At 54.6% G+C, this 25,497-nt stretch overlaps 1 protein-coding gene across 5 annotated transcripts in view; it reads left to right on the top strand.

Moving 5' to 3' along the window:
• Positions 1–25,497, top strand: part of TBX5 (T-box transcription factor 5) — a 44,963-nt gene that overhangs the window by 6,632 nt on the left and 12,834 nt on the right. For all 5 annotated transcript variants that reach the window (XM_036013801.1, XM_036013800.1, XM_036013802.1 and 2 more), the window contains 4 exons: positions 1,914–2,033; positions 2,838–2,985; positions 6,545–6,697; positions 14,512–14,603. In XM_036013801.1, coding sequence (XP_035869694.1) covers positions 1,914–2,033; positions 2,838–2,985; positions 6,545–6,697; positions 14,512–14,603 — 513 coding nt within the window. The remainder of the gene's footprint in view (positions 1–1,913; positions 2,034–2,837; positions 2,986–6,544; positions 6,698–14,511; positions 14,604–25,497) is intronic.

The following is a 25,497-nucleotide window of genomic DNA, read 5'->3' as shown; positions in this document are numbered from 1 at the left end:
TATATAAGGAGAATCCAGAGCTGGGGAAGCTGTGCTATGTGGACAGATTCGTAACCAGAAAAGAGAGAGGAGGGGGTGGGGAGAGAGAATGAGGAGAACCGAGAGGTGCAGCAGAGAGGACCCAGAGATGAGCCGGGTTTCAGACTCGATCCCTCGCCCCCGTCCTCCTTCCCACCCTGCCTGACCTTGGAGTGGTTCCAGAGTTCCGCCCGATTGCCCAGGTCTGAATCGTTGAATGTATGCGCTACCTCTTTCATTGTTTATAGAAAGCAGGCGAAGCCTTTGAAACTGACTCGGGGCTCGTCCGGGCTCTATATACAGACAGCGATAAACACGGCAGTTTCGCCAAGACACTCACCCCGCGGTTCCTTTCTCAAGTTCGCCGAGTTTTAGCTAGAAATGCTAGACTTCTGGGGAACGGGGCGGGAGAGCCGTGCAAGTCTGTATCTCGGTATAGGAGTGTGCTCACGGGGGCCCAGGCCTGGAGACATCCCGGCCACGTCGCTACCCGTATTGACTGTCCCCCTGCGTGCCGGGGGTGCAGAAAGCCCCGCGTGGACCCAGAGCGGGCGTGTGAAGCCGGAGAGGCCCACAGGCCCGAGCCACCGAGTGTGTGAAGGGGGAGGGCGGAGCCGCTTCCCCAGACGCTCCCGGCTCTCCGGCCCGAAGCCTCCCGCAATAAACTGACAACAGTGACATTTATTATTATTTGAAATTAAACAATGTCTGCTCCCCCGCTCGGCCTGGCTGAACCAGGAGGCGCGTTCTGTTTATACCCAAGAACGAAGGTTTTCTTCCCACTCCGCCGCGGAGGGAAAGCCGCGGCCGGGCCTCCTTTCCCCGCGCCTGAGCGGAGAGGATTTAACTATAAAAGGCCTGCGCGCGGCGTGCCGGGCCTCCGCCTCCGGGCGCGCTCAGTCGGGCAGATAAACACCGAGGCTTCCAGCGACTCCAGGGCTCGAAGGGAGAGGCCTCCGCGCTCACCCCTTCCCGCCACCCCGGAGCCAGCCGGGATCCAGCAGCTGGGCCTCCCACCCCAGGCCCCCCTTGAATATCCTTGTTTTTCAGGGCGCACTCTTCCCGAGGCAGGATGGGAATGTGGGGTGCAGCTGTGTGCCCAGAGGGAGTGGGCACGGTGCACCCGGTTTTGGGGGCACTGGTTTCCTAACCAGCTGATCATCCATTCTTGTGCAAACCCCCGACCCTCTCTGAAACCAACTGTGGTTGGTTGTGAAATTTCTTTGCTAAGGGCCAGAGAGTTTAGACTTCGCAAAGAAGAGTGCCTTGGAGAAGTCGTGGGGCGTTGAGGAGTAACTTCCTGCAAGAGATTTGTGTTGGAGGTCACCAACCGCGCTATGCTCTGGAGGGGGGGGGGTGAGGACTGAAGCCAGGACCGGGACTGCGTGGGCACCCGCATGTGCTCAGTCCCTAGGGGCACACACACTTTGGTGTCCACAGCACCCGGCAGCGCTGCCCATATCCGCCCAAGCAGCTGGCCGGGCAGAGGGGGGGAGGCCAGCTTTTGACCTAAGGAGCCTCCTTCTGTCCCCAGTTTAAACAAGTAGGTGTCTGGCCCCTGAAAAGAGCATTAAGCAGGAATCGAAACGAGGGTCCCCGTGCAGGCTGTCTTCAAAACCGGCTCCCCAGGAGCCCTCCCTCCTGGTTTCTATTTTCCTCCTAGCTGGACTCAGTGGCCTGCCTCGTTTCTCGGCCTTTCTCCTCCCCAGAACTTCAAGGGAAACCCGGGATGGATCTTAGCCAGAGCGGAGTGGGGGCCACTGTGGTCTTCCCCGTCTCCGCAGGAATGGCTCCCTCCATAGAACCTGTGGGTGTGAGCTTCAGAGTATTAGCTTCAAGCCTCCCTCTCTCCCTCCTCCTCCTCCTCCTCATGCCTTCCTCCTGCACCTTCCTAGGCGGATGTTCCCCAGCTACAAAGTGAAGGTGACGGGCCTCAATCCCAAAACGAAGTACATTCTCCTCATGGACATCGTCCCCGCCGACGACCACAGATACAAGTTTGCAGATAATAAATGGTAGGCCTCAGCGTGTCAGGTGGGGCGGGGACTCCCCTCACAGACCCAGTCCATGTTTGTTTTTTTTTTTTTTGAGTTCCTACCCTTCAGGGAGAGGCTTTTCCTGGCCTGTCTCCTTGCGTCCCTTTGACCTTGCCCTGAAAGGAAGAAAGAGCAGCTGTTAGCCCCCATTTTAGAGGTGCATAAACTGAGGCTCCAAAGACGTGAAGGGCCGGTGTCTGCCGCTGCCCCCGTGGGTTGTCGATTTCTTAAAAAGGGTATTGTTACCAAGCACTGGAGGTATTTGGGGGTATAAAACGATTTACAGTTACTTTTTATGAGTTACCCGCTTTGAACCTGCCTTTTTATGAAATTGCAAAATCGGCCCGTGGTATTTGAGTAAAACAGGCAAAGAGTGGAGAGGCGAGGCCCATTCCTTGGGTAGGTGGCTTCCCCCGCTGCCAAGACTACAGAGGCTTGAAGAGGAAGCCCCCTTCGAAAGCCCTCAAGGAGTTTTCCGAGACTTTTTTTTGCACACCCGGGCTCCCAGAACCCGCTGATTGTGGGCAGTGAGGGGCTGCGAGGCCCTGTGGACGCCCCTGGTGCTGGTGGGGGCAGGGGGGGGAGGTGAGGGATGAGATAGAAGAAAAAAGAGCTGGGGTGGGGGGGGGGGAGCTTGCCTGATACCAGCACTGGGCCGGGGAGACCTGAGGGTCAGGCCATTGGCAGAGCATTCTCGCATTCAGCAGCCCAGGCCCGGCTTGTGCACCGGCCGCACCACGGGGTGCTGAGGCTGGCTGGGCCTTCCGCCTCTCCTTGGTCTAGGTCCGTGACGGGGAAAGCGGAGCCGGCCATGCCGGGCCGGCTGTACGTGCACCCGGACTCGCCGGCCACGGGGGCGCACTGGATGCGGCAGCTCGTGTCCTTCCAGAAACTCAAGCTCACCAACAACCACCTGGACCCGTTCGGGCATGTAAGTACCTGGAGCGGCCCAGCCTGGGTCCTCAGGTTCATCCGGTTCCCTCCTTCCCTCCCTCCCTCCTTCCCTCCCAGCTCCTCTCCTTGCTCCTTGAACCCACACTTCTCCTTTCCTTACCCCATTTATTTCAGCCCTTGGTCTTTCCCTCCCCCTTCTTTCTGGATCAGGCCTTCCTTTCTCTTCTCTCTCCTGTCCCTTATTTCTCTCCCCTCTAATTCAGCTGTTGGGTTCCTCTCCTTCCTCTCCATGTCCAGCTCTGTCCCACGGAGAGGTTTGCCCCTCTGCAGTCTTCCCTGTGGTCCACTGTCCCACGCTCTGGACTGTATGTCCCCGGGTGGATGGAGGTGGGGCCCCAGTTCTCCCGACCTGGGGCTCACACTGTGGCCCTGGGGCAGGGATCCTGGTGTGACTGCAGCTGCACTGTCCCAGGTGGACCTGGGGACTGGGAACCGGGTCTGTGCCGCTGTCCCGTCTGTGGTTAGGGCTCGGAGGGGGGATGTGTTTCAGTCCTGCTATATAAAAACACTGTCACCCCCAGTGGGCATAGCACAGGGGCCAGACCATGGTGGGGGCCGGTACACCTTCCCCACCCACTTCCAAAACCTGCCTTGGGACTGGGGTGTTCCCGCAGAGAGGAAGACCCCGGGCCGCCTGGCCCCTTCTACAGATGGGCATGCCAGCACACTGGAGGCGACCTCTGGAACCCTGCTCCTTTTAGCTTGATACTCTCAGACCTGTTGTTCCCAGTTTCCATCTTTCCCTCTCTCCCAGCAATGCCCAGAGCTGGCAAATCTAGACCAGGGTCCTAAACCTGGCGTCCCAGCGGCCCCCAGAGAGAGGGGCCCGGGGAAGCCTCCGAACCCACACACGGGGTGTGGAGCGGGCAGCCCCCACCCTCCCAGAGATGTGCAGCGTTTAGCAAGTGTTCCAGAGGGCGTCACCCTCTCTTCCCCAAAGAACAACAAACGAAGAGCAGCACACTGACTTTTAGGAGAGTGTCCCTCAAACCCTTGGGTGGAAAGAATTCATCACCAGGCCGGAACACGGTCTCTGAACTCTGTGTTTGGAATGCTCGGATTGGCACTGCCACCCTGACCCTCACAGCAGCCTAGGGTGGGGGTGGGAGGTGCCTGGGGGACAGAAACACACAGCCTTTGGACATGGGCGTCCAGGGCAGGGGAGGGGACTTGCCCAAGGTCAAACAGCTTGTGTTTGGGAACAGGACTTGAGGCTAGGTCTCCCATTCCAAAAGTGTTCTCTATCCTGCTATGGCCTCTTTAGAGAGAGAATGGACAGAAACATGGTCCCCACTTTGGGGACAGGAGGGGACTGGGTGCGAGTGGATTTACGGTCACGGAGGTCCGTCTGTGAAGGCCCAAATGAGAAATCTGCCGCTGTGGGGCCTTAGGGGCAGGGGCTGCAGTGGGAAGCGGACCCCGGAGCCATCCACCGGATGCGTTTAAAGCTGCTCTCTACACGGGGGCGGTGGGGAGGCTGAACTCCTGGTCGCAGGACGGAGAGAAGGCGGGTTCCCTTTCCGTGGGGTCAGGAGTCCCCAGAAGGGTGCAGAGGGGGCCGTTTCTACAGGAAAAAAAAAACTCGAGTCTCCTTTCCGTTGAAAGCAAGGTGTTGTCTGCAGAGCCCTTTGCGCTGGTGCACCCAGAATCAATGATTTCGGGGTGGCCTGGGCGTCGTCCCTGCGGATACTGAACTGATCATTGAGGTTAAGCGCTGGGGGGAGAGAGGACTATTTTGCGAAGGTCCGGCGTTCATTCGTCTTCCGGCTGGCTGGCGTCCTCCTGGAGGCTGGGACCCTATGGTGGGGTCCTGCTTGGGGTCTTGATGGCAGCAAGCGGGACCGCCCTCCAGCTCCAGCTGGGCTCCTAGCTTTCCCTGTAGGGCTCTGGGCGCGCCGTTGGGGTCGCGCTGGGAGGGGGAGGGGGAGGCACACAGTCCTACCACCGATATCCCGGCACCCTGGCGGGTTTCAGGCTCTTAGAGCCGCGGGAAGAGAGCGCGCGCTCAGAGCTGCTCCCGACTCCGCAGCTGCCACGCAATCCCACACCAAACTCCAGACTTGGAGTCCCCAGCCGTCCTAATGAAATTAGGAACCATTAGATCGCCCTCCGCTGACGTCTCCACACTGTCCCCGGCCGTCAAAGCAATTTGGCTAAGCCGGGACGATGGCCGCGCCGACCTGGGGGCTGCGGCGGCCCGCGGGGGCCCCGCTGCGTCTCTCTGTCGCCACGCCGCCAGAGCCGGCGTGGCTATCGGCCGGGCAGGCGGCCGCGCGCTGCGTAGGCCGGAGATTAGAGCCGCAAGGCCGGGATCCCGAGGAGTCAGCGGGCCCTCCCCCCTCTCCTCCAGGCGGGTCTCTGGGGTTGGCCCAAGAACCCTGCCCCAGGGTCATCAATGCAAACAATCAAAGACACCCAGACAGCTTCCCCTGCTGCAGCCTGTGGTCCCAGGGAAAACGCAGGCCAGATATTCAGCCCCTTAAACGCGGCGATTCGCCCATTCGGTGGGCACAGATCAGATCGGGCTGACAAGTATTAGCGCCAGCAGGCTCGGGGAGATGTCACACCCAGGCGTCCTCAGAGCAACACCCCCAGTGTATTAGTGAGGGTGCTCCTCTCCTGTGAACGGGCCTGGAGACCCCTGCCAGGGACTGGTTCTGGTGGTTGTAATCATAGCCACCCAGCCACACCCCTCGGACCCCGCCTGCCCCTGGGAGCACCCCGGACACGGAGAAGATAGAGATGCGGGAGGCAGAGAATATTCCCAAGAAAGCAGGGGCAGCAGTGGTCTCTGGGGCCAGGCCTGCAGATGATTCCAAGCTGTGGGTCCTGACATGTTGATGCAGTTGGAGAAAGAATCTCAGGGCCCCCCAGGCCCTTGTTTGGGGGTGAAGGGGGTGGGGTGGGGCACTTCCTTCATCAGCTCCCCATCCCTAGTGCCCCCCACACCCCATTATTTTCTTTTCTCATTCACTTGCACACATTTTCCAAACAAAGGGCCGAGCCTGTGAGTTTTATTCCAGTTCTGCCACAGCTTGGTCTCTTTGTTTGCATCTCTCAGAGGTTTTTATTTTTTTCCTTTTGCGGGGGGGGGGGCATCTGTATGTTTGATTGTTTATTTGTTTGTTTCTTCTCCCCTTCGATTCCACACACGGTCACCCAGGCTTCCCAGGGGCGCCACTGTCTTGCTCCTGACTCGCCTCGCTCCCGTTGGGGGCGGCAAGTACCCTGCGTAGGGAGTTAATTTATTAAGCAAACTTTATTAAGAATTCTGATTTACTGCCGTGTGTGCTTTGGGTAGATTCCTGGAATATTACCCTGGCTTTTTCGGTTGGAAATTGTCATTTTTGAAATGTTTCTTTTTAATGAAATCACTGGACCCTTTTCAAAACAGGAGGGAAAAAAATCGGACTATTTTTTTTTTTCCAAGAGCCTATACGAAGAGGCTGATTTTGGGGGTGGAGAGTGAGGTTTTATCTGGAAACAAAGGGATTTTTCATTTTTTCTGACAATCTCATTTTCTTTGTTATTTTTAGATTATTCTAAATTCCATGCACAAATACCAGCCCAGATTACACATCGTGAAAGCGGACGAAAATAATGGATTTGGCTCAAAAAACACTGCCTTCTGCACCCACGTCTTTCCTGAGACGGCCTTTATCGCGGTGACTTCCTACCAGAATCACAAGGTAAGGCCGGGACCCAGGAACCGGAGCGCCGGGGGCTGCCTGCTCTTTTGCAGGACTTTGAAGTCTCCCGCCGAGACTTCAAGCTAAGGGCAGCTTCAGTCTGCACAACGGACAACCGACTCCCACCCCATGGGGCTGCGCGCGTAGCTGGGACAGAGCTGCAGCCTAAGGATTGTAGCTGTTTTGAACTACATTCACCAGCTTGGCAGACCCTCACCCCATGCACTCACACGCACGCACTCCAGTTAGGAACAAGCTTATCCAACTGTAGGTGTCCGCACACTCAAACACAACAGGAGGCGTCCCACTCCACTCAGGAAATGGTCCGTGAGAAGAAAGGTCGCTTCGTCGCCTGACTCCGTGCTCTTGGGTGGGAGCCTGGGGCTAAGCGTCCTGGGGCGGCTTTCCTCTTGGGATGTGGCTCCTTCTCTCCTCCTCCACTCTGCCTTTTGGATGCATTTCCACCCCCATCAGGGCAGGTGGCAAAGTCGCCGGAAACCTTGGGCTTGGATTTTCCAGATGCGTCTATAATTGGTTTCAGCAACTTCTGACCTCCCCCTCGCCTGCCCCCAGACCACATGCTAAAGCGAGCTTTGCATTGTGAAAAGAAAAACAAAAACAAAATGAAGCAAGCGTGGCCACCAGCAGCCTAGACCACCACTGCCAGGACTTAGATAGGATCCTGCAAAACCACAGCTTGGTGAGGTGGGGGTGGGGTGGGGCGGGGGTCATGCATGTGGTCAACGCTTCATTTGGGAGAAGGCGGCTGCAGTTTGGGGTAGAGGCGGGCGGGACGTTGCCAGGCCGATAGCGTCAATGTCAGATCCCACCCTGTTGGAGATCCAGCCTCTGGTTTGAGCATTTCAAAGCCTGACAATGCTACTGGAACAGAGCACCCCATAACCACAGGTTAGAGGAGCATCACCTATTCGTCCTCAGGAGGCCAGGGCTTGTCTTGACTTGTCCCGGTTGATGTCTGTTCTTGAGGAACCCGAGGGCACGTGGATCCGTTGTGGTGGGGGCAGGGAGGGGCGGAAGGGTTTCTAAGGCTTGTAATGAAAAGATCTGGAATCTGAAAAGGCAGGATATGGGCGCCGGGAAGGGGCCGCGGCCACGGTGGGGTCGTAGACTGTTAAGAGTATTAAGCAGTGATTTGGGGTTAGAGGGCTGTTCTAGAGGGAAGTAGGGCACTCCATATGGGATCGAGGAAGGCGGGTCACGTGGACAACTCCGGGAGATGGATGTGGGAATGGCGACGCCCCTCCCCCTCCACAGGGCCTATCACCACCTACAAGATAAGGGAAGTTGCAGGGCTGTGGAGCCAGGCCGGGTGAGAGCACCCCGCAGCCTCCAGTTTTACCTAGTGCAGCTCATTCCAGTACAGACTGGGTGTCAGATAAGCGCCCCCACCCCACCCCGTGAAGCCAGGGTGGCTACAAAAGGCTGTGGAGTCATCTCCAAATTCAGATTGTCAGCGGCCAGGCCGCGCTGTGATGGATGGTCCCTTCTAGGCCACAAGGCCTGTCTGGGAACCCAGGTCCTGAGAGAAAGCTTCTCTCCAGAAGAAAACCTGCTCCCCCACACCCCCCACCAACGCAGTGACTCTTTCAAGGGCCAAGAGGATTTTTCTGAGTTCCCCCCCACCACCCGCCCTTGCTGAACCGACAAGAGCTAAAACCAGGAAGACCGAATGCCCCGCAAGTTGCAAAACCATTTCAGGCTCATTTGAGGCTGGCAGCTAGGAACCTGCTTCCCTGTCACTGCTGTAAACCCATGTTTAACTTTGTGGTGGTGGCGAAGGATGAAGCATGGAAAAATAGCAACGAAGATGCTACTTTCCATATATATATATATACATACATGTATTCCCAGCCCAGAGAGGGAGGCTCCAAAAATAAGCTGAGTCCTCCCTCCGCCCCAGGAAAGCCCAGGTTCCTGCAGAAAGGACAGGAAGCGGTGGACCCTGGCCAGTGACCTGCTCGAGAAACGTGGGGAGGGTCAGATCCTTGGGGGGAAATTCCTCAGCTCTGTGTAGTTTACTGTGTTCGGGTCCCTCGGGCACGGGTAGATCAGGGGGCGTTCCTCTCCCGCTCTGTTTACAGCTTTATTGAGTCATAATTGTCAGACAATAAACTACAGCTTGGAAGCGCCCGATTTGATTAGCTCAACACGTACTCACCCAGGGAACCAGCACCCCCACCGCTTGAGACTGGACCCAGCACCCTCCCACGTTTCTAGTAGTCCTTCTCACTTAAAAAAATTTTTTTTAATTCGTTGGGCTAACATTGGTTACTAACATTATATGAATTTCAGTCTATCAAATTTCTACTTTAAGAAAAGAATGTCCTCCCCAGTGGGTGTGTCTAGCAATCTCCCTGCACAAAGGCATGCTCGCCCAGGGGGGCACAGGCGTGTGAATTTTGAGCAGAGTCTTGGGGGGAGCGTCGCATGTCTTAATGCTCCCGGGTCTAGAACATGTGCCTCTCCAGACATGCATTTGGGTTTTTGCGTGGTTGATAACCACACACAGCAATCGCTTTTTTTCTTTCTTGGCCAGTCCAGGGAACCCCATTGAGCTAGACCTACGTGCGGGTCTCCCTAGCCAGCCTGCCTTCTGGAGGAGGGATTTCAGGGCAGACGGCTTTCCATCACTCTCCCCCCCAACCCCCACCCCGTGAGGTTTCCCCCACTTTCCAGTGGTGAGCACGCAAGACACCTAGTGGCTTTGTCAGGAGGAAGTCTCAAGCCAGTTCAAGTTCAGGGCCGCGCTGCCCACGTTCCCCGCATGGATATATGACGTGTGACTTCAATCAGTGGGCCAGCCGGGGTGCGATTTACTCTGCCGTGTTACTTTATTGTCCCGCCTGGACCTGGCGTGGAGACCCCTGACTGTACAGGTAGGAGCCACCTGAGTGCAGGGGTAAGGTCGGGGCTGCGGAGGCTGCCTGCCTGGGCTCAAATCCATTGGACCTTGAAGAAGCGGCTTCACTCAGCTTCCCCCATCCGCACGATGAGGGCAGTAAAAGACTCATTGGCTATTGCTGGGGTGAAGATCCCATGAGATAACCCGTGGACGGGTGTCTGGCGGACCCTGGCACGGAGCAGGCACAGGATGTTGGTGACGATTCCATTGGCTGACTCGGTGACCGATCAGTGTATGAACAGGGCAACTCCATCCCAAACGTGGGCTCTGGAAAACCCTTTGCTACCCTGTTTTAGAATCTGAAAGACCGAGATTTTCAATCTGCTCTTATTCCCGTGGTTGCAAAGCCACAAAAGGTTAGCCTCCGGGACTCAGTTTGTTCACTGATCATGTCCATGAGTCCCAGTTCCAGGACTATTTGCCCCGCGTTGCTATGGTTAAGGGAGCAGGGAAAGAACAGCCGTCCGTGTGATTTGGTTGCCAGGGCAGTTTGGGAGAAGAGGAGCCACCCATTTGGGGGTGCAAGGGGCTTGGTGGATGACCGTGACCTCCGCGTGGGTGCCGGGACCAGGGGGAGGCAGGGACGTGGCCGAGTTCCCGTCTGACGCTGCAGCCACTCACCGGGGAGCCCCAGGCTGCTAATGGCACAGCGTGTTTCCTCAGCCCAGCTGCGATCCCGGGCTGGATTTGGGAGTTATTTCCCCAGATGGCCGACAGCTTGAAAAAGATATTTAAAAACACGAATCTTCCCCAGCGACGTTCACTCCGTGAAACAGGTTTTTGTGAGGTTTTCGCTGGAGTTGTCAGCAGCTCCGGGAGCGATCCCTAGAAATATTTAGGTGTTAAAAAAAGGTCACGTGGGCATTTCATTTCCCAGCTCTTGCAACAATGGCTGTGTATGCGAGCATGTCTATCCCCCGATATTAACTTACTCTGCCATTAAAAGGCATTTTCCTCCTGCTTAAATCATTGTGTAAGGAGCCTGTATTTATGAGGTATGAGCTTTCTGGTTGGGACCAGGAAATGAACCCCTAATAGAGAGACATAATTAAGATTTTTGGCCCTCGTGAGGGTTTTTTCTTTTTTTTTTTCAAAAGCAAGAATTCACAACAATTATTCTCATTAATTTTTACAACCTCTGTCTCACTGGTTGGCGCTGGCATTTATATTCGTATTTTTCCCCCCCCCCCCACCCCTCCCCCGGATATCCGGTTTTATGCTCTGGGCAGAGAGAGTCCGCTGGTAGGACGGGTGGGAGTCTGTTTCAGGGGGGCCTTTGGCTAGAACTCAGACATCACCGTGTGTCGGCTGGTGTGTCTGTGTGTCTATGAGTGAGCTGACATGCAGCGCATCAGAAGGGAAGTTCAAGGACAGGATTATTGCATGGACTGAAATAAAGAAGGCATTTTTATTTATTTATTTATTTTTAGAGAGGGAAGGGAGGGTGGGTGGGGGAGGGAGAGAGAGAGAGAGAAACATCAATGTGCGGTTGCTGGGGGTTATGGCCTGCAACCCAGGAATGTACCGTGGCTGGGAATCGAACCTGGGACACTTTGGTTCCCAGCCCACGCTCAATCCACTGAGCTATGCCAGCCAGGGCAAGAAGGCATTTTTATTAAGAAATAAGATAGACATTTTCACCTACAGCTAAGCTGGTATGGTCACATTTCTCAAGGGTAATTCTTACGCCTGATCGGCATCTATACACAGTTTCCAAAGCAAGACATATGTCTGGTCAATACACCTAAGTGCCTGTATGGCAGGTCACGCTTATTCTGTGCTGTCATGTTTCTGGAAGCTACGGTGGTAAGGGGAAGAATGAGGTAGAAGTAGACTGAGGAGCAAGAAATGGGTTTGCGCTTTCATCTGATCAAGTATCAAAAATCCACTCTGTTCTTTTCTTCCTCGGGTAACATTTCCGTCCTGAGCTCTTGGTGGAAGAACAACCTCATGGGCTGGGTGTTAATTCAGACCCAACGCAGCAGTCCGGTTTATCTGCAGTATTTCTCAGGGTCTGGCTTCAGGGACTGCAGGGGACGGGGTCGGGGGAGTGGGGCGAGACCTCATTTTCTGATTTGATCTTCGTGATCTAATTTGTACTGAACTTTGAGAACCCACCCCCCACCCTTTTAAAAGAAATGGTTGATGGTCAGGTCGGTTGCATTTTATGGGAGAAAACTTGTGTGGGACAGAAAGCCCCATTAGGTGACCGGCTTTTATACTCACCATAGAACTGGACTCTGGGGTGCACGTTTTAAAGACCATTTTTTTAAAATGTGGAGAATACACTTCTCTCTTTTTTAATGATTTTATTTATTTATTTTTTAGAGAGGGAAGGGAGGGAGAAAGAGAGAGAGAGAGAAACATCATTGTGTGGTTGCTGGGGGCCATGGCCTGCAACCCAGGCATGTGCCCTGACTGGGAATCGAACCTGCGATGCTTTGGTTCACAGCCCGCGCTCAATCCACTGAGCTACACCAGCCAGGGCTAAAGACCATTTTTAAAGGGGGGGTTGTAGACTTTTTGACTCATTCTGAAGAGTCCAGTCGAAATCAGAAAGCCGCAGGAAAGGGTACAATTTTTTAAAAAGGGAGGGAGGAGTGAATGTGTGTACACATGAACACCCATACATACAGGGCAGGGCAAAAGTAGTTTATAATTGTGAGTACGCAAAGCACAGAGTTTATACTTGTATTATGATTTATTAACTATTGTGTTGTTTTCCATTACAAACAACTGTAAACCTACTTTTGCCCCATCCTGTATTAGAAAAACTTTCAGTAGATATTTCTTTTTACAGCAGCGTCAGGTTCCCAGGAGAGGTGAGCGGGAAGGTACACACATGTGCTACGTACCCCCTGCCCCACCCCCACCCTCCCTCACCCTCCCCCACCTCCCCCACGATCGACACCCGCGCCCGAGTGGGACCCTTGGTTACGATCGGTGAACCGACACTGACACGTCCACAGTCGCCCAAAGTCCAGTCTGCCCAAGGGCTCACCCTCGGTGGCGTCCGTCCTGTGGGTTTGGACGAAGGTTTAAGGACATTCCGGTGGCACACGGAACAGCGTCTCTGCCCTGAAACTCCTCTGCTCCATCCTTCCCGCCTCCCGCCCCGTCCCGCCCACCACTCCTCTCCCCACTGTCCCCACAGTCTGGTCCTTTCTGAAGCGTCCCGTGATCGGAGTCGTGGATCACGGTTTGTGAGTGGTAAATTGACACGATTTTTCATCAGGAACACACCCACCTGCGTGTACACATGGAGTAGTTTTATGCTCATTCTAGAGCGTTGCAGGTAGAAGACCTGAATAAGCCATCTCTGTTAGAAGACAGAACATACCGGAATGCCTGCCCCCGAACGGACAAATTAGAGGGCAGCTTCGTTAATCACCCCCAGTACGGAGTCCCTGAAGGTCCAGACCTGTCCTCCTGGGGGTGGATGGGATGATGGGGGGGCGGTTCCTTAACTGTGATAGACCCCAGCATCTTGTTCTCTCTGGACTGATCTTTCCATCGGACGATCAGGGAGACGGGCTCCGTGCAGTCGGTGCCGCTGTGTCACGTGCTGTTCTGAAAGTGTGGGACACCCCCCGCCCCTTGCGACAAAGGGAAGGCAGGCCTGGGGGTCCGCGCTCTCTGTGGGCACCAGGGGAGAGAACTTGACACCCTTGTTCCCTTTGTGCTGAATAGCAGGGGATAGTCTGGCTTGACATAGAGAGAAGTGATAGAATGTCTCTGGTGGAATGCATGTAAGTGAAAGGGGATTCAGTTTAAGCGGGAAGATGCAGCAGACCAGCGTGCAGGTGCTGTCGAGATGTGACAGTGCTGGCGAAGGCGAGCCCTGACCCGCCGAGCCTTGCTGGGTGCTGCCTTGGCAGTCTGCAGAGTGATGCGGTACAGAAAAGTGTAATTCCACACAGCTCTTGGGAAGTCGTGCTGGCATATGCTCTATAGAAGCCCTCTCTCGTCCGTGTCTGTTGCTGTTCACGCACGCCAATAGAATATGTATTAATGGTGTAGATGAAAGTTCCAGGCCTTGCACCAGAGACCCTGTTCCATTGCTAGATTTTGTGCATGGCAACAAAGATATCCAAGAAAAAATGAAAGCGGTCGGGAAGCTGTTGGACAGCCATTATCTATGTTAGACCTCTATCGGTTGGTATTTATTTAATCAGACACCGTGTTCCACCTGAGCCAGCACAGGCTGTCTGTGAAACTGGGACGGGAACCTGACACGAGGCACCAGGACTTGGGAAGCCGTCGTCAGTGCCTCCCAGATGGAGGTTATGACGCCACTGGGGAGTGTGATGCCGTCTGTCCCCATGCATGACTTTTCAGAGGGGAGGTGGGGACCCACGGATGAGGCCTGGTTGGCGTTTGGCACCCAAAATGCTATGATTAAAGTCAACAGCAATAACAGACCAGCTAGAATGATGCAGAATATGACTTTAATTAATGGGCAAATCAAACCCAGTTTTTTTTCTTTGTTCCTAAGCAGTCTGATCTAGGACTTTTTTTTTTCTTTTTTCTCTCTCTTTTTAAGATTTTATTTATTTATTTTTAGGGAGGGAGAGAGAGAGAGAGAGAAACATCAATGTGCGGTTGCTGGGGGTTATGGCCTGCAACCCAGGAATGTACCCTGGCTGGGAATGGAACCTGGGACACTTTGGTTCCCAGCCCGCGCTCAATCCACTGAGCTACGCCAGCCAGGGCTAGGACTTTTTTTTTTTCAAAGCTTTGGCCTGACTCAGGTGATGGGTCTCCTTGACAGCATTGTCTTAATGTGCACGTCCCCCCCCCCTTTTTTTCTGGCTGCTGAAGGCTGCATTTCTGCAGCACAGGCTCAGCTCGTGTCCTGAGGTCCTGTAAACCAACTTTCTCCTTCTTTTAGATCACCCAGTTGAAGATTGAGAATAACCCGTTTGCCAAAGGATTCCGGGGCAGCGATGACATGGAACTCCACAGAATGTCAAGGATGCAAAGGTAAGAAAGAGGGGTTCGTGGGCTCCCTCCTCACCGTGGACACCCCCAAAAGCCCAGGCAAGCCGAGCCTCCCCCAGCCAACCAGGTACAGAGAGACGGGGCCCCCATGAGCAAACAAGAAACCAGAGTGAGAGCCTCCTTGAGCCCCACTGTCTCTCGTCCCCCCGTGTGGTTCCCTCTCTTGGGCGAGCTGGAGCGTGTGTCCCACAGGCGTGGGAAGAGAGGTCCACGAGACTTTGACATCCCTCGTCTCCTCTTCCTTTGCTGCCTGCCCCTCTCCCTCTAGGGAAGTCCTCGCTCTTTCTCCCCATACGGTCACTGCCGCCGAGTGACTCCTTGACTGGTAATAGCTCTCTCGGTGCATGCGAAGGGAAGTTAATGACTCCATGTTCTGAGGATGAAATACAGACAAATTTGCCACCACGCGGTGTCCAGGGCACCGGGGGACTGGGAGATGGTGATAAAAATTGCTCCATATTTTTACATATCCTGTGGTCACAGTCGCTGATATGATGAATGGCAGGGGCCGTGGCAAATGTCTACAGTGGGAATTTGGTCTGATTTCAAGGGATTGCACGAGCATTGCCAATTTCGTCAAACACTCTCTCTACCTCTTGCTATGCTTCCAAAATAAGTTACCATATGGCGAGAGAATTAGAAATGCATCTTGATCCCTTTGACCAAGAAAGTTGGTTTTTTTCTTCTTCCCCTCTGGGTGGGTTTCGTGTTTCAAAATAAAATGAGGTCACTTAGGAAGCTTTTCCTTATCCTTTCTGGAAGGCACAGAAAGGGACAGTCGGGAAGACGGGACAGACATGCTTGTTCAAAGGAAGATGAGAGAGGGAGAGGGGGAGGGGGAGAGAGAGGGGAGAGGAGAGAGAGAGAAAAGGTGTCCCAGCTTTGTGGCTTTAACATCAGCTCTGGGAAGAAATGCATGCCATGGAAACTGTCTTTAGATAGCGGGCGTACCACTTCTAATTTGGCACACTTTAAAAACTCAAGGGCAAAAAGGTGAAAGGGAATGAGAGGCACAAATGTCCAGTTACAAAAGCAGTAAGTCGGGGGGGCAGGGGGGTGTAAGGTTCACCGTAGGGGATGTTGTCAGTAATACCTTGTGTGATGGTGACCAGATTTAGTGTGGGGATCCCTTCATCAGGTGTGTTAGTGTCAACTAACTATTGCACACCTGAAACTAATATAATATTGTATGGGAACTATATCTTAATAAAAATAAGTGTCATGATCCTCAGGTGTACACACATATACCACGCTCATATACATTTCTTCGGTCATAACTGGGTTTCTTCGTAACTGTGGATAGTAAGATGTTTTTGTGGCTAAAATAGCCACATTCTTAAATTATTATTTTAAAAAGTTTTGGCGTTAAGTCTGCATTTTGAAATTGGAGTTGGATTTCGTTCTGTGGCCAGTGACAACGCTGACGACAGATAGCGGAGAGGGGTCAAACTCTCCGTGGCCCTGGGCTCAAGTGCCAAGTTCGTATTTCTGTCGTGTTCATACTTCCAGTCCGGACTATTACCTGCCATTCGGGCAGCTTAGCCATCCACAGGGTCTCCGCTCCCGCAGGTGAAGGTCCAGGTTGCGCAGGTGGGGGCTGGATGAAGCCACCAGTTCCAGCTCTCAGATGAAGGGCTTCTCCCAGCCCCCACTTCTCCCCTCCTTCCCACACAGCCAGGAGCAAACAGGGTCATGGATTTAAGGTGTTGAGAATCACCCCCTCAGACTTAATCAGTTACCAGGGCCTGCCGATTCTGCTTTCTTAATGTATCTCAGAATTCAACCTCCCTTTCTCCTTCCAGCCCGTCTATTCTCTTTTTAAAAAATATATTTTTAAATTTATTTTAGGGAGAGGGGAAAGCAGGGGGAGAGAGAGAAAGAGGAGAGAGAGAGAGAGAGAGGAAGAGAGAGAGAGGAAGGGAGAGGGAGAGAGAAACATCAGTGTGTGTTGCCTCTTGCATGCCCCTAAGTGGGGAACCTGGCCTGCAACCCAGGCTTGTGCCCAGACCGGGACTCAAACCAGCGACCTTTCAGTTTGCAGGCTGGCGCTCAATCCACTGAGCCACACCAGCCAGGGTCAGCCAGTCTGTTCTAGTCACCACCATCCCCGCCTGACTTCGGTCCAGTTCCCTTCCAGGACATTCTCCAGGCAGCCGCTAAAGACACTTGTGTAAACCACAAATCAGACAAGCTTACTCCACACCTAGAACACTCTGAGCCCGTGGCTTTCAATATCAAGCCCAGACGCCAACACGTCATGGGCCACGCCCCCTAGTTCTGCCCCTCTTTGGTGCCGCCCACCTGCGTCGACAGGGTTCCAAACTTATCGTAATTCTTTCCGCAGTTTTGGCCCTGTGAATACGATTGGTCTGCCTCAGGCTTTGTCCTCTCGTCACTGCACTGGGCCATTCCCTGCCCATCGCGAGGGTCACCTTGTAGCTTTTCTTTCCTCCAAGAAGCTTCCGTTGGCCACACACCGCGCACATAGTCTTGTCTGCTCCCAGGACCCGTAGCTGCTCCCCGGGGTCAGGCCAGGGCCCAGCACCTCGGAAGCTGATTGGACAGACGGGTAGACGTGGGAGGAGACCCAGGTGGGAGGTAAGGAGCCTAAGAGCTCAGGTGTCAGTGATCCCGGGCCTCTCTCCTAAAGTTCTAGACACGGTGGTTAGGTCTTTAGGCAGCTGTTTCTGCGCCGTCCGCAGAATTGGCCGTCCTAACCACCCCCTCGTGGTTGTAGCTTGGGGGGCGTTTGATCAGGTGACTTTCCCGGGTAGGCGCTGCAGTGGAGGGCGGAGAGGGCAGCTGGTGATTACTCTCCGGTAATTAGGGAGTTCAGTCATGGACATGCAGGATCAAACCTCCCAGCCCGAGGCCACGTGTGTCCTTCGTGGCTGTGTCAGGAGCTGCACTGAGGAGCAAGAGGGCTAGCCAGGGCCGGGTTGGGGCCGTGGGGTGGGCAGGGTCCTGTGCCCAGTTCCCTGGAGATGGCCCCAGGGGTGGGAGGACAGAAAACCAAGCCGAGGTGGCTCCAAGAGAAAACCTGGGAGTCAGACACACCTGGGGTGCAGCCCTTACCTCTGCCTGTGACCTTAGGCCAGTGATTTGACCCTCACAGAGCCTCAGATTCCTCGTCTGTACAATGGGCATAAATAACGTAGCTTCCCAATTCCCGGGTTCTTACAAGATGATGTGAGGACTTGCCCAGAGAGAGCGTGGTGCCTAGTCCAGGCTCAATACAATGTATCCGATTTGGGGCGAGACCCCCCGTACTCCCAGTTGCACTCTCGTTCTGAATTTATTCTGGGCTGTGGTCCCACTCTCAGGTGCAGCAGGTAGTGACAAGGTGTCCCGAGAAGGTGGCTGTCCAGAGTCGCGCGCGATAACAGCTGGGCTTGGAACGGCAGGCTCCCTGTTTAATCTTCTAATCCTGTTTCCTGTTCGCCTCACACCCTGTGACAGCTGCTGGGGAGAAAAGCAGGAGGGGTGATGTTTCCTCTCAGCCCGGCCACTGGAAGTGAGGGGCCGGCGCGTGCCACGCGAAGTCATCCCACGGGAGTCACTTTTGGATCGGCTTGGCCCGCGTTCTGGGCACTCGCCCACTCTCTCCTCCTCACCTGCCTCTCCGTGTTGGAAAGTTACAGGTGTGTCTCAGTGAGCGTCCAGCACTCATTTAGAGTTTCTAGTTACAACCGCTGATGATAAAAATCGAGGGCACAGAATCATGTTAAAGGATCTGAAATTGTTGAAAAATCCTGCCTCTACGGCTGAATGAAAATAGGCACCAAGGTGATTTTGCGAGTTATCTGTGACTTAAAAAAACGTCTACTCCTAGAACCAGATAATCCCAAACAGGCAGTGCCTCTACCACCGTGACGAGGTAGCTGGATGGTATCGGGCGCACAGAGAGGCACATACACTGGGTTCGTAGACATCATCGCTTAGGATGAGAGTACGTTCAGAGGAAGGGTAGGAAGGAAGGAGAGAGAGGAACTAACTGAAAGGCTGATTATTTCAGGAAAAATACTAGCTGCATGGCAGCGGAGCTGGTGTCGAGGTGTGGCGGACCTTGTCAGGGTGCTATGCAAACTGGCGGACATTTGGGAAATGCACCCAATGGCTCACCCTCATCGGAACGGTGTGTGGGCTTCACTCACGTTGGAAATGATCTAGACCCTGAGTTTGCACAGAGCTCTGCTTCCTGTGCGCTTGGCTGCAGTCTCTAAGATGTGCTCCGACAGGTTCTGAACTTCCGGAGAGTCACCGATGCCAGGGAGGGCGGGGGGGGGAGGTGGGGGTGGACAGAGAGACGCCATTGTGGAGAGGGGGCCCTAGGCTTTGTGGGAAGAAGGGGGTTTGAATCTGTTGGGAAGAAGGGTTTTCTGGGTTCGAGCAGAGAGGATGTGGGCAGGGAGATAGTGGCCTTGGCGTGTGAAGTAGGGGTGGGATTCTGAAGCTCTCTGAAGGCCACCTGGACTGGCACTGTGACAGGGTGACCCTGGCATTCTAGAAGTAGAAGGGACCACAGGAGAGCGCGTCTGGTCTAGCCTTCCAAACCCTTTTGCAGAAAGGTAAACTGAGGCCTGGGGATTCATTCATTTAGTTAGTTTTTGTTCCGTTGATTTGTTGTTCAGCTAACATGCATTTATTAAACTCCTACTGCATGCCAGACACTGGGGTGCAAAGGTGAATCAACATGCCAGGGAACAGGCTCCATAGATGAGAAGCAGGCTTTGGACTTGGGGTCCAGGTGACCACTCGGAGTAGCTCCAGGCTCCCTGAATCCACTGAGCCTCTGATTCCTCTCTGTAAACTGGGGGTAGGGATGGAACCTACCCGCAGGGCTGTGGCACGGGTGAAATGAGATGCTGTATGTGTTCTGACCACTATTGCTACCTAAGGAAATACTCCCAAGCTTCCGTTGGGCTGGCTGGCAAGGCCTGGGCTCTAAGCTGTGCCCCCGGACAGCCAAAGCTCCAGAGACCACACCCCTGCCATGCATTTATGGCCGCTAAGGGGACAAGGGAGTATAGGCTACCCCAGTGCAGCGGGAAGAGCTCAGAGGCCATCACAGCACTGCCGACTTCCGCCAATCCGCCAGCCTCCGGGAGTGTCCTGTAAACGCTACTCACGGTGAGAAGACCAGGTGTGGCTCGTGTGGAGGTGAAGCACGACATAACAGGGACGCATTTCTGTTTCATTCATGATTTATGGGTTGGGGACTTGGCAGGGACTCACCTGGGAGGCTCTTGCTCGCAGCCAGATGTCGGCAGGGCTGCCAGGTGTCCGGAAGCATGACAAAGCTGGGCATCCGGGATGGCACGGTCCCATGGCCCACCGGTGAGGCTGGCTTCCAGCCGGGACCTCAGCTGGGCTGCCACCTGGAGCGCATGCACGTGGCCCGTCCAGCATGGTGGACTTAAGGGAGCTGGGCTCCTTCGTGGCTGGCTGGCCGCCCCTAAGAGGCAGGCAGGAGCCGCGTGGCCTTTGCTCACGTGTGCAGTCACTTCCGCTGCATCCTGCTCATAGAGCGGTCCCAGGGACTCACTTGATGGGCCCGGATTCAAGGGGGAGGTGTAGCGAGCCCTGCTCTAGCTGGAAGGAGAGTCATGACACTGTCCCAGTAGGCACGGGAGCCCTCGGCGTGGTGTCTGCCCAGAGCAATGCCGGACCAATGTCAAGTGTGAGATAGGGTCTGTGGCCTTGCAAAGCCAGAGGCCAGGTTGGCTTGCCCAGGATCACACGGTCAGTCAAGGTGCGGAGAGAGGCCTGGCGACGGGCCTGGCTTCCTCCAGTGGAGCGAATCCCCCTTCCGCCCTTGGTCCGCTTGTAACAAAGGCCAGAACAGGAACAGGCAGCAGGCGCTTCGTGCTCTGCCCCACACGGCGTGGCCGTGAGCAATGCCTGGCCTTTCTGCCCCAGGCCGTCTTTGTGGAAGGTTCCCGGGGCTAGCAGGTGGGGCCGTGTCCCTCAGGAGCGGGTGGTGGCTTCGGGGGTCCTCACGGAAGAGCTGAGGTTGCCTCTGTTCCTTCGTCTTTGTGTGGGCACCTGTGCATGGGGGGGGACGGGGGCCTCAGGTAGGAGAACGTGCAGCCCACGATGCCCCAGCTGGACCGAATAGGCTGCTTGGTCACCCTGGGTCCAGGGACACCTCTGCTCACCTGCATTGGAATGGGTCGTTCTCCCCGGCCTCTGTGATGCTTACACTCACCTCCGCCCTCGGGGGTCTCAGACCCCTTCTGAACATTCAAGTCAAGCAAGGCACTCTATGACAGCCTCAGTAGACAAGTACAAAAAAATATCCAACAACTTCGTAGGCTTCATGGGACCCCTAAAACATGACAGTTCGTCCAAGGGAGCCTTCCCTGCTTCTCCAGCCCTTCCTCCTGTACAGGGCCCAGTGGATGAGGAGTGATTCCAGCAAGGTTCTGGAGAGGGCCCTGCCTCCTCGCTTCCCGCTGTATTTTTGGCTAGCCACATGGCTTCCCCCAGGGAAGCGTCGGTTTATACAAAACAGGGGGGCCTTGTGTTAGGGAAGCAGAGCTGGCCCCGTTGTGAAACAGGCTTGTCCCAAGGGGCCCCATGGGCTCACGGCTGTCCCGAGGGGATGGATGCTCAGAGTGGTCCGCCTCCCCTTTCCCTGTTCATCCACCCTCGTCCCCACTGTCTTCTTCCCGCCCCCTGCCCGGATGTGCCTGCTCTTCGGGGACACCGGCTGTGGGCAGATCACTCACTCGTCCCCGTGGGAACAGTGTCTCTCACACTTCAGGCAGATGTCGCAATTGCCTGGGGTTGGGAGGTGGGGGGCTTATTTTAAAAAGCATGTCTCTGGGGCTCGCCCTCAGGGGTCAGAATCAGTGGCCCAAGGGAGGGGCCAGACACTGCCCTTGGACTAGGTCTCGGGTGGAGGTGTCCCCTGGCCACACCAGGGTAATCCCGGGGCCCTGTCCGAATGAGCAAGGACACACCCAGGTAACATGTGACCTTATTTTCTGGAAATAGAGCCCCCCGTGCTGTTCATGTGAAAGGACCCTTTTCTCTACTCGGTGCTCCACTCTGGTGGAACATTAGTAGCACCTGGAGTGTGCACCACGGTTTTGTTACGAAACATGTAAGACTTACAGGAAACATGGAAGAACTGCACAGTGAGCACACGTGAACCCCTGTTTAGGTTCTTCAGGTAATATCTGGCCATGCGTTTGGTCTGTCAGACATCCGTTCACCAGTCCATCCACCCACCCACCCATCCACCCATCATCCACCCCCCATCCACCCATCATCCACCCACCCATCCATCCATCATCCATCCACCATCCATCCATTATCCATCCACCCACCCACCAGTCCATCTGTCCACCTTTTTTCTGATACATTTCAGTCGAAGTTGCAGACCTGAGTACATTCCACCCTTACGTACTTCATTCAGCATGCTGGTCATGAACTAGGATTGATTGTTTATGATGCCTCAGGTAAAACTGACATGCAGTGAAAGACACATTTCAAGGGCACCGTTCCCTTTCCGACAAATGCACGTCCTGGAAGGACCCCAGCCTCCATCCCCTGGGACGTCCTTACCCCACACTCGCCCTGCCCGGGGAATCCCCACCTGCACCGCCCCCAGTGGCCAGTGTTCTGGTTTTCTTTCATGGCAGGTTGGTTTTGCCTGTCTCAGGACTTAGTGTACCTTGACTCATTCAGTGTGCTCTGTTGCATAAGGCCCCCTGGGGAACTTTAAGGACTCCTGACGTCCAGGCAGTGTGGAAAGATCAGAGTCTCTGGATGCGGATGGGGGCATGGGGGGTGGGATCAGGAGTCACGGTTTAGAAGAAGAGTTCCCAGGCCATCACAGCATGCAGTCCAGTTGGAAACCCACTCCCCAGGAGATTTCCCCAGCCCTGCTCCTCCCCACTCACAGGCCTGTGTCTCAGCCACCCCATCCCAATCATGAATGTACCCACATTGGACAACTTTTTTTTAGAGACCCATTCCCTTCTAGGTGTTCTTCTTTTTTCTTTCCTATGAGGGCAGGCAGACTTTTGGATCGGCACACAGGACATGTAGCATTCCTGCAGGGTTGTTGCTTTGGGGGGACGTTGCCAAGGTCACCATTTGCCCTGAAGGTCACCGAGAAGTCCTTGCCTTACCTCTGCATGTGATTCCTGTCAGAGCAGAGCAGGCCTCCCCACGCTGCCCTTGGGTACAGGAAGCCGTTCGATGAAGGTCGGTTAGACTTGGCCCCTCTGGCCTTCCGGCTTCCGGAAGGACCAAGGCTTAGCCTCCAACCAACCACTCCTTTCCAGCTTCCCCCCCCAAATCGCTGAGAAAAACTATTACTGCTGAACACGGTTCAAGTTGTTAAAGCTGTTTGTTGTATGGGACGGGACTAAAATAGTGAGCTTCTTGATGCAATGCGAGGTGCCTGGCAACACCGTGAGCCCATCGGAGGTGTAGTTGGCATTGACCTTTCTATCTGTGGCTTCACATCTACCTTTTACTTCGGGGGATCTCAACTGTTGATATGGGACGTGGGTCTGATCGCTCCGTTCTGCAAGGGGAGAAACTGAGGCAAAGGGACATGTGATGAATTGTCATCCACAGAGCTGGTCCGTGACTTCCCTTGTGACGTCAGAGCCAGCTCCATAGTATCACCCCACACTTTTTTTTAAATCCAAGACCCCTTCTGAGTAGCTGATGCAATTATGGACCACTCCCTAGCAAACTGACAAGCTCTAAGTATCTGATAATTGGTGATAATTGATGGTGTGGGGGGTGGGGGGATGTTCATAGACCACTGGACATCCCTTGTAAGATAAGAACTTCTGCTTCAAAACGTAATCACATTAAAAACAAAATATAACAATGTGTGATCTATAAGCTGGTGTTTATTGAGCGGTGTGACCCAAATATATGCTAAGTTGCCTCTGTACCGTATTATTTTACAACCCCAAGAGGTGCTGTTTCTCGTTATCCCCATTTTATAGACAGAACACTGAGGCTCAGCGAGAGGACGAATCTAGCCAGTCCCACATGGCCAAGGTTCCTGGGGGCTGAAGTAAGCCGTAGCCACCCAGCCTGACTTCAGAGCCCCAGCCTGAAACGCCCACCCTGACAGCTAGAGGTTTAAGAAGGGAGCCCCACAATCTCAAACTGAAGCTAAGCTTTGGCCGCTCAGGGACAGAGAGGGAGCTGTCTTTGCATTTCTCGGTGCATTTCTCGGTGCCCCTCCAAACACAGGGCCCTGGTTGAGTCAGTGGTGGGAAATCCAGGTAACTTCTTGTGTCCCCCTGCCCTCCCCAGCCTGCAGGAGCGGCCAGAGCTCAGCATCCCTTCCCCAGCTCGCGGGCGTGGTGCGAACAGAGTAATAAAGCGGTTGTAGATGTGAAGGAGAGGGCGGTTATTATTAGCACTGAGCTAAATCCCACCTGGGGTGCACCGTCCCCGGTTCTTTGCGTGTCCACACACGTTACATCAGAATAACCCCCGCCCCCCCAGCGTATCGGAGGGTTAACAAACGGCGAACGCTGCCTCCGGATGGTGGGGCCCCTCGTGAATTTTAATCGCAGATCGGGGTGCTAGCCAGAGGGAATCTGCTCCCGGAGAACAGGAATGCTACAGTCCCTGGCCTTGCCCCGCTGTGCTGCTCTGGTTGTTTGGGAGAGGCTGCCAGAAACTGAGTAAGCATCGCAGGGCACAACAGCAACACCGTCTCCCAGCGCGCCAGCGGCCCGGCCACCTGCCGCCGTGAAAAGGCCAATTCAGACCGCTGCAGTGGAAAAAGGTTCTCAGGGGCGTTCGTTAGCTGGCGGCATGCTGTGGGTGCAGCTTGGCCACGGGTTTCAATATTCCCTTGTAACGTTTTACAACCCAGGCCCGGCGACAATGGCGTCATTCATGGCACTCGCTCACGTGGAACAGAATGTGAGAGCCCGCGAGAGGCCGGTCTGCGGGCCCCGAGCTCCGACACCCAGGGCGAAACGAGGTGCTCGGGACCCCCCGTGGGTGTCCTGTGAGCCCAGACTGTGCAGAGCGAGTCGGCAGGACATGCGTACGGCTGTTGACATGGCCGAGAACAGTGGGATTTCATGGTAAACCAAAGGTTCTTCAAACGGTAGGCTCAGCAGATTGGCCGGTGGAACTTGACATTGCCTGGGTGTAGCCAATGCCCAGCGCTGTTACCACCAGGAAGCTTTTGATCACAGGACAGTTGTGTTGCCCAAGCAGTTAGTGCGAAGGCAGCAATTTCCTACTATCAAGGGTGAGTTAGGCCCTGGCTGGCGTAGCTCAGTGGATTGAGCTCCGGCTGCGAACCAGGCATCGCAGGTTCGATTCCCAGTCAGGGCACGTGCCTGGGTTGCAGGCCATGGCTCCCAGCAACCGCACATTGATGTTTCTCTCTCTCTTTCTCTCTCCCTTCCCTGTCTAAAAATAAATAAATAAAATCTTTAAAAAAAAAGGGTGAGTTGGCAAGAGCTTTGGAATATCGCTGACCTGGGCGGAAGCTCCACTGTTACCTCTTCTGAGCTGTGTGGTCTGGGGCCAGTTGCTGAACATCTCTGAGACTTCATTTCTTCACTGCTAAAGTACATCCGATCATACCCTAAAATAGAGTTGTTGCCAGGATCAAGCGAGAGAAAGTGTAGAAGCCAACCAATACAGTGGCTGGGACGTGAGGAGACACTTACAGAACAATGTGGATGATGGAGAGGAAGATGAGGATGAGGATGGTGACAGTGATGACGCTGCTGTTGATGGTGGTGATAGTGATGGTGATGATAGCGATGATGGTGTTGTGGTGGTGGTGTAGTGATGAGGGTGATAAGACACCAGCCCTCTGTTGCCGCCTTTCTTTCCAGACACACAAGAGCTTTTCAGCTTCCAC

The sequence above is a fragment of the Phyllostomus discolor genome, chromosome 13 (genome assembly GCF_004126475.2).
Source record: "Phyllostomus discolor isolate MPI-MPIP mPhyDis1 chromosome 13, mPhyDis1.pri.v3, whole genome shotgun sequence".
Classification (NCBI taxonomy): domain Eukaryota; kingdom Metazoa; phylum Chordata; class Mammalia; order Chiroptera; family Phyllostomidae; genus Phyllostomus; species Phyllostomus discolor.
This window is presented reverse-complemented; position numbering and strand designations above follow the sequence as displayed.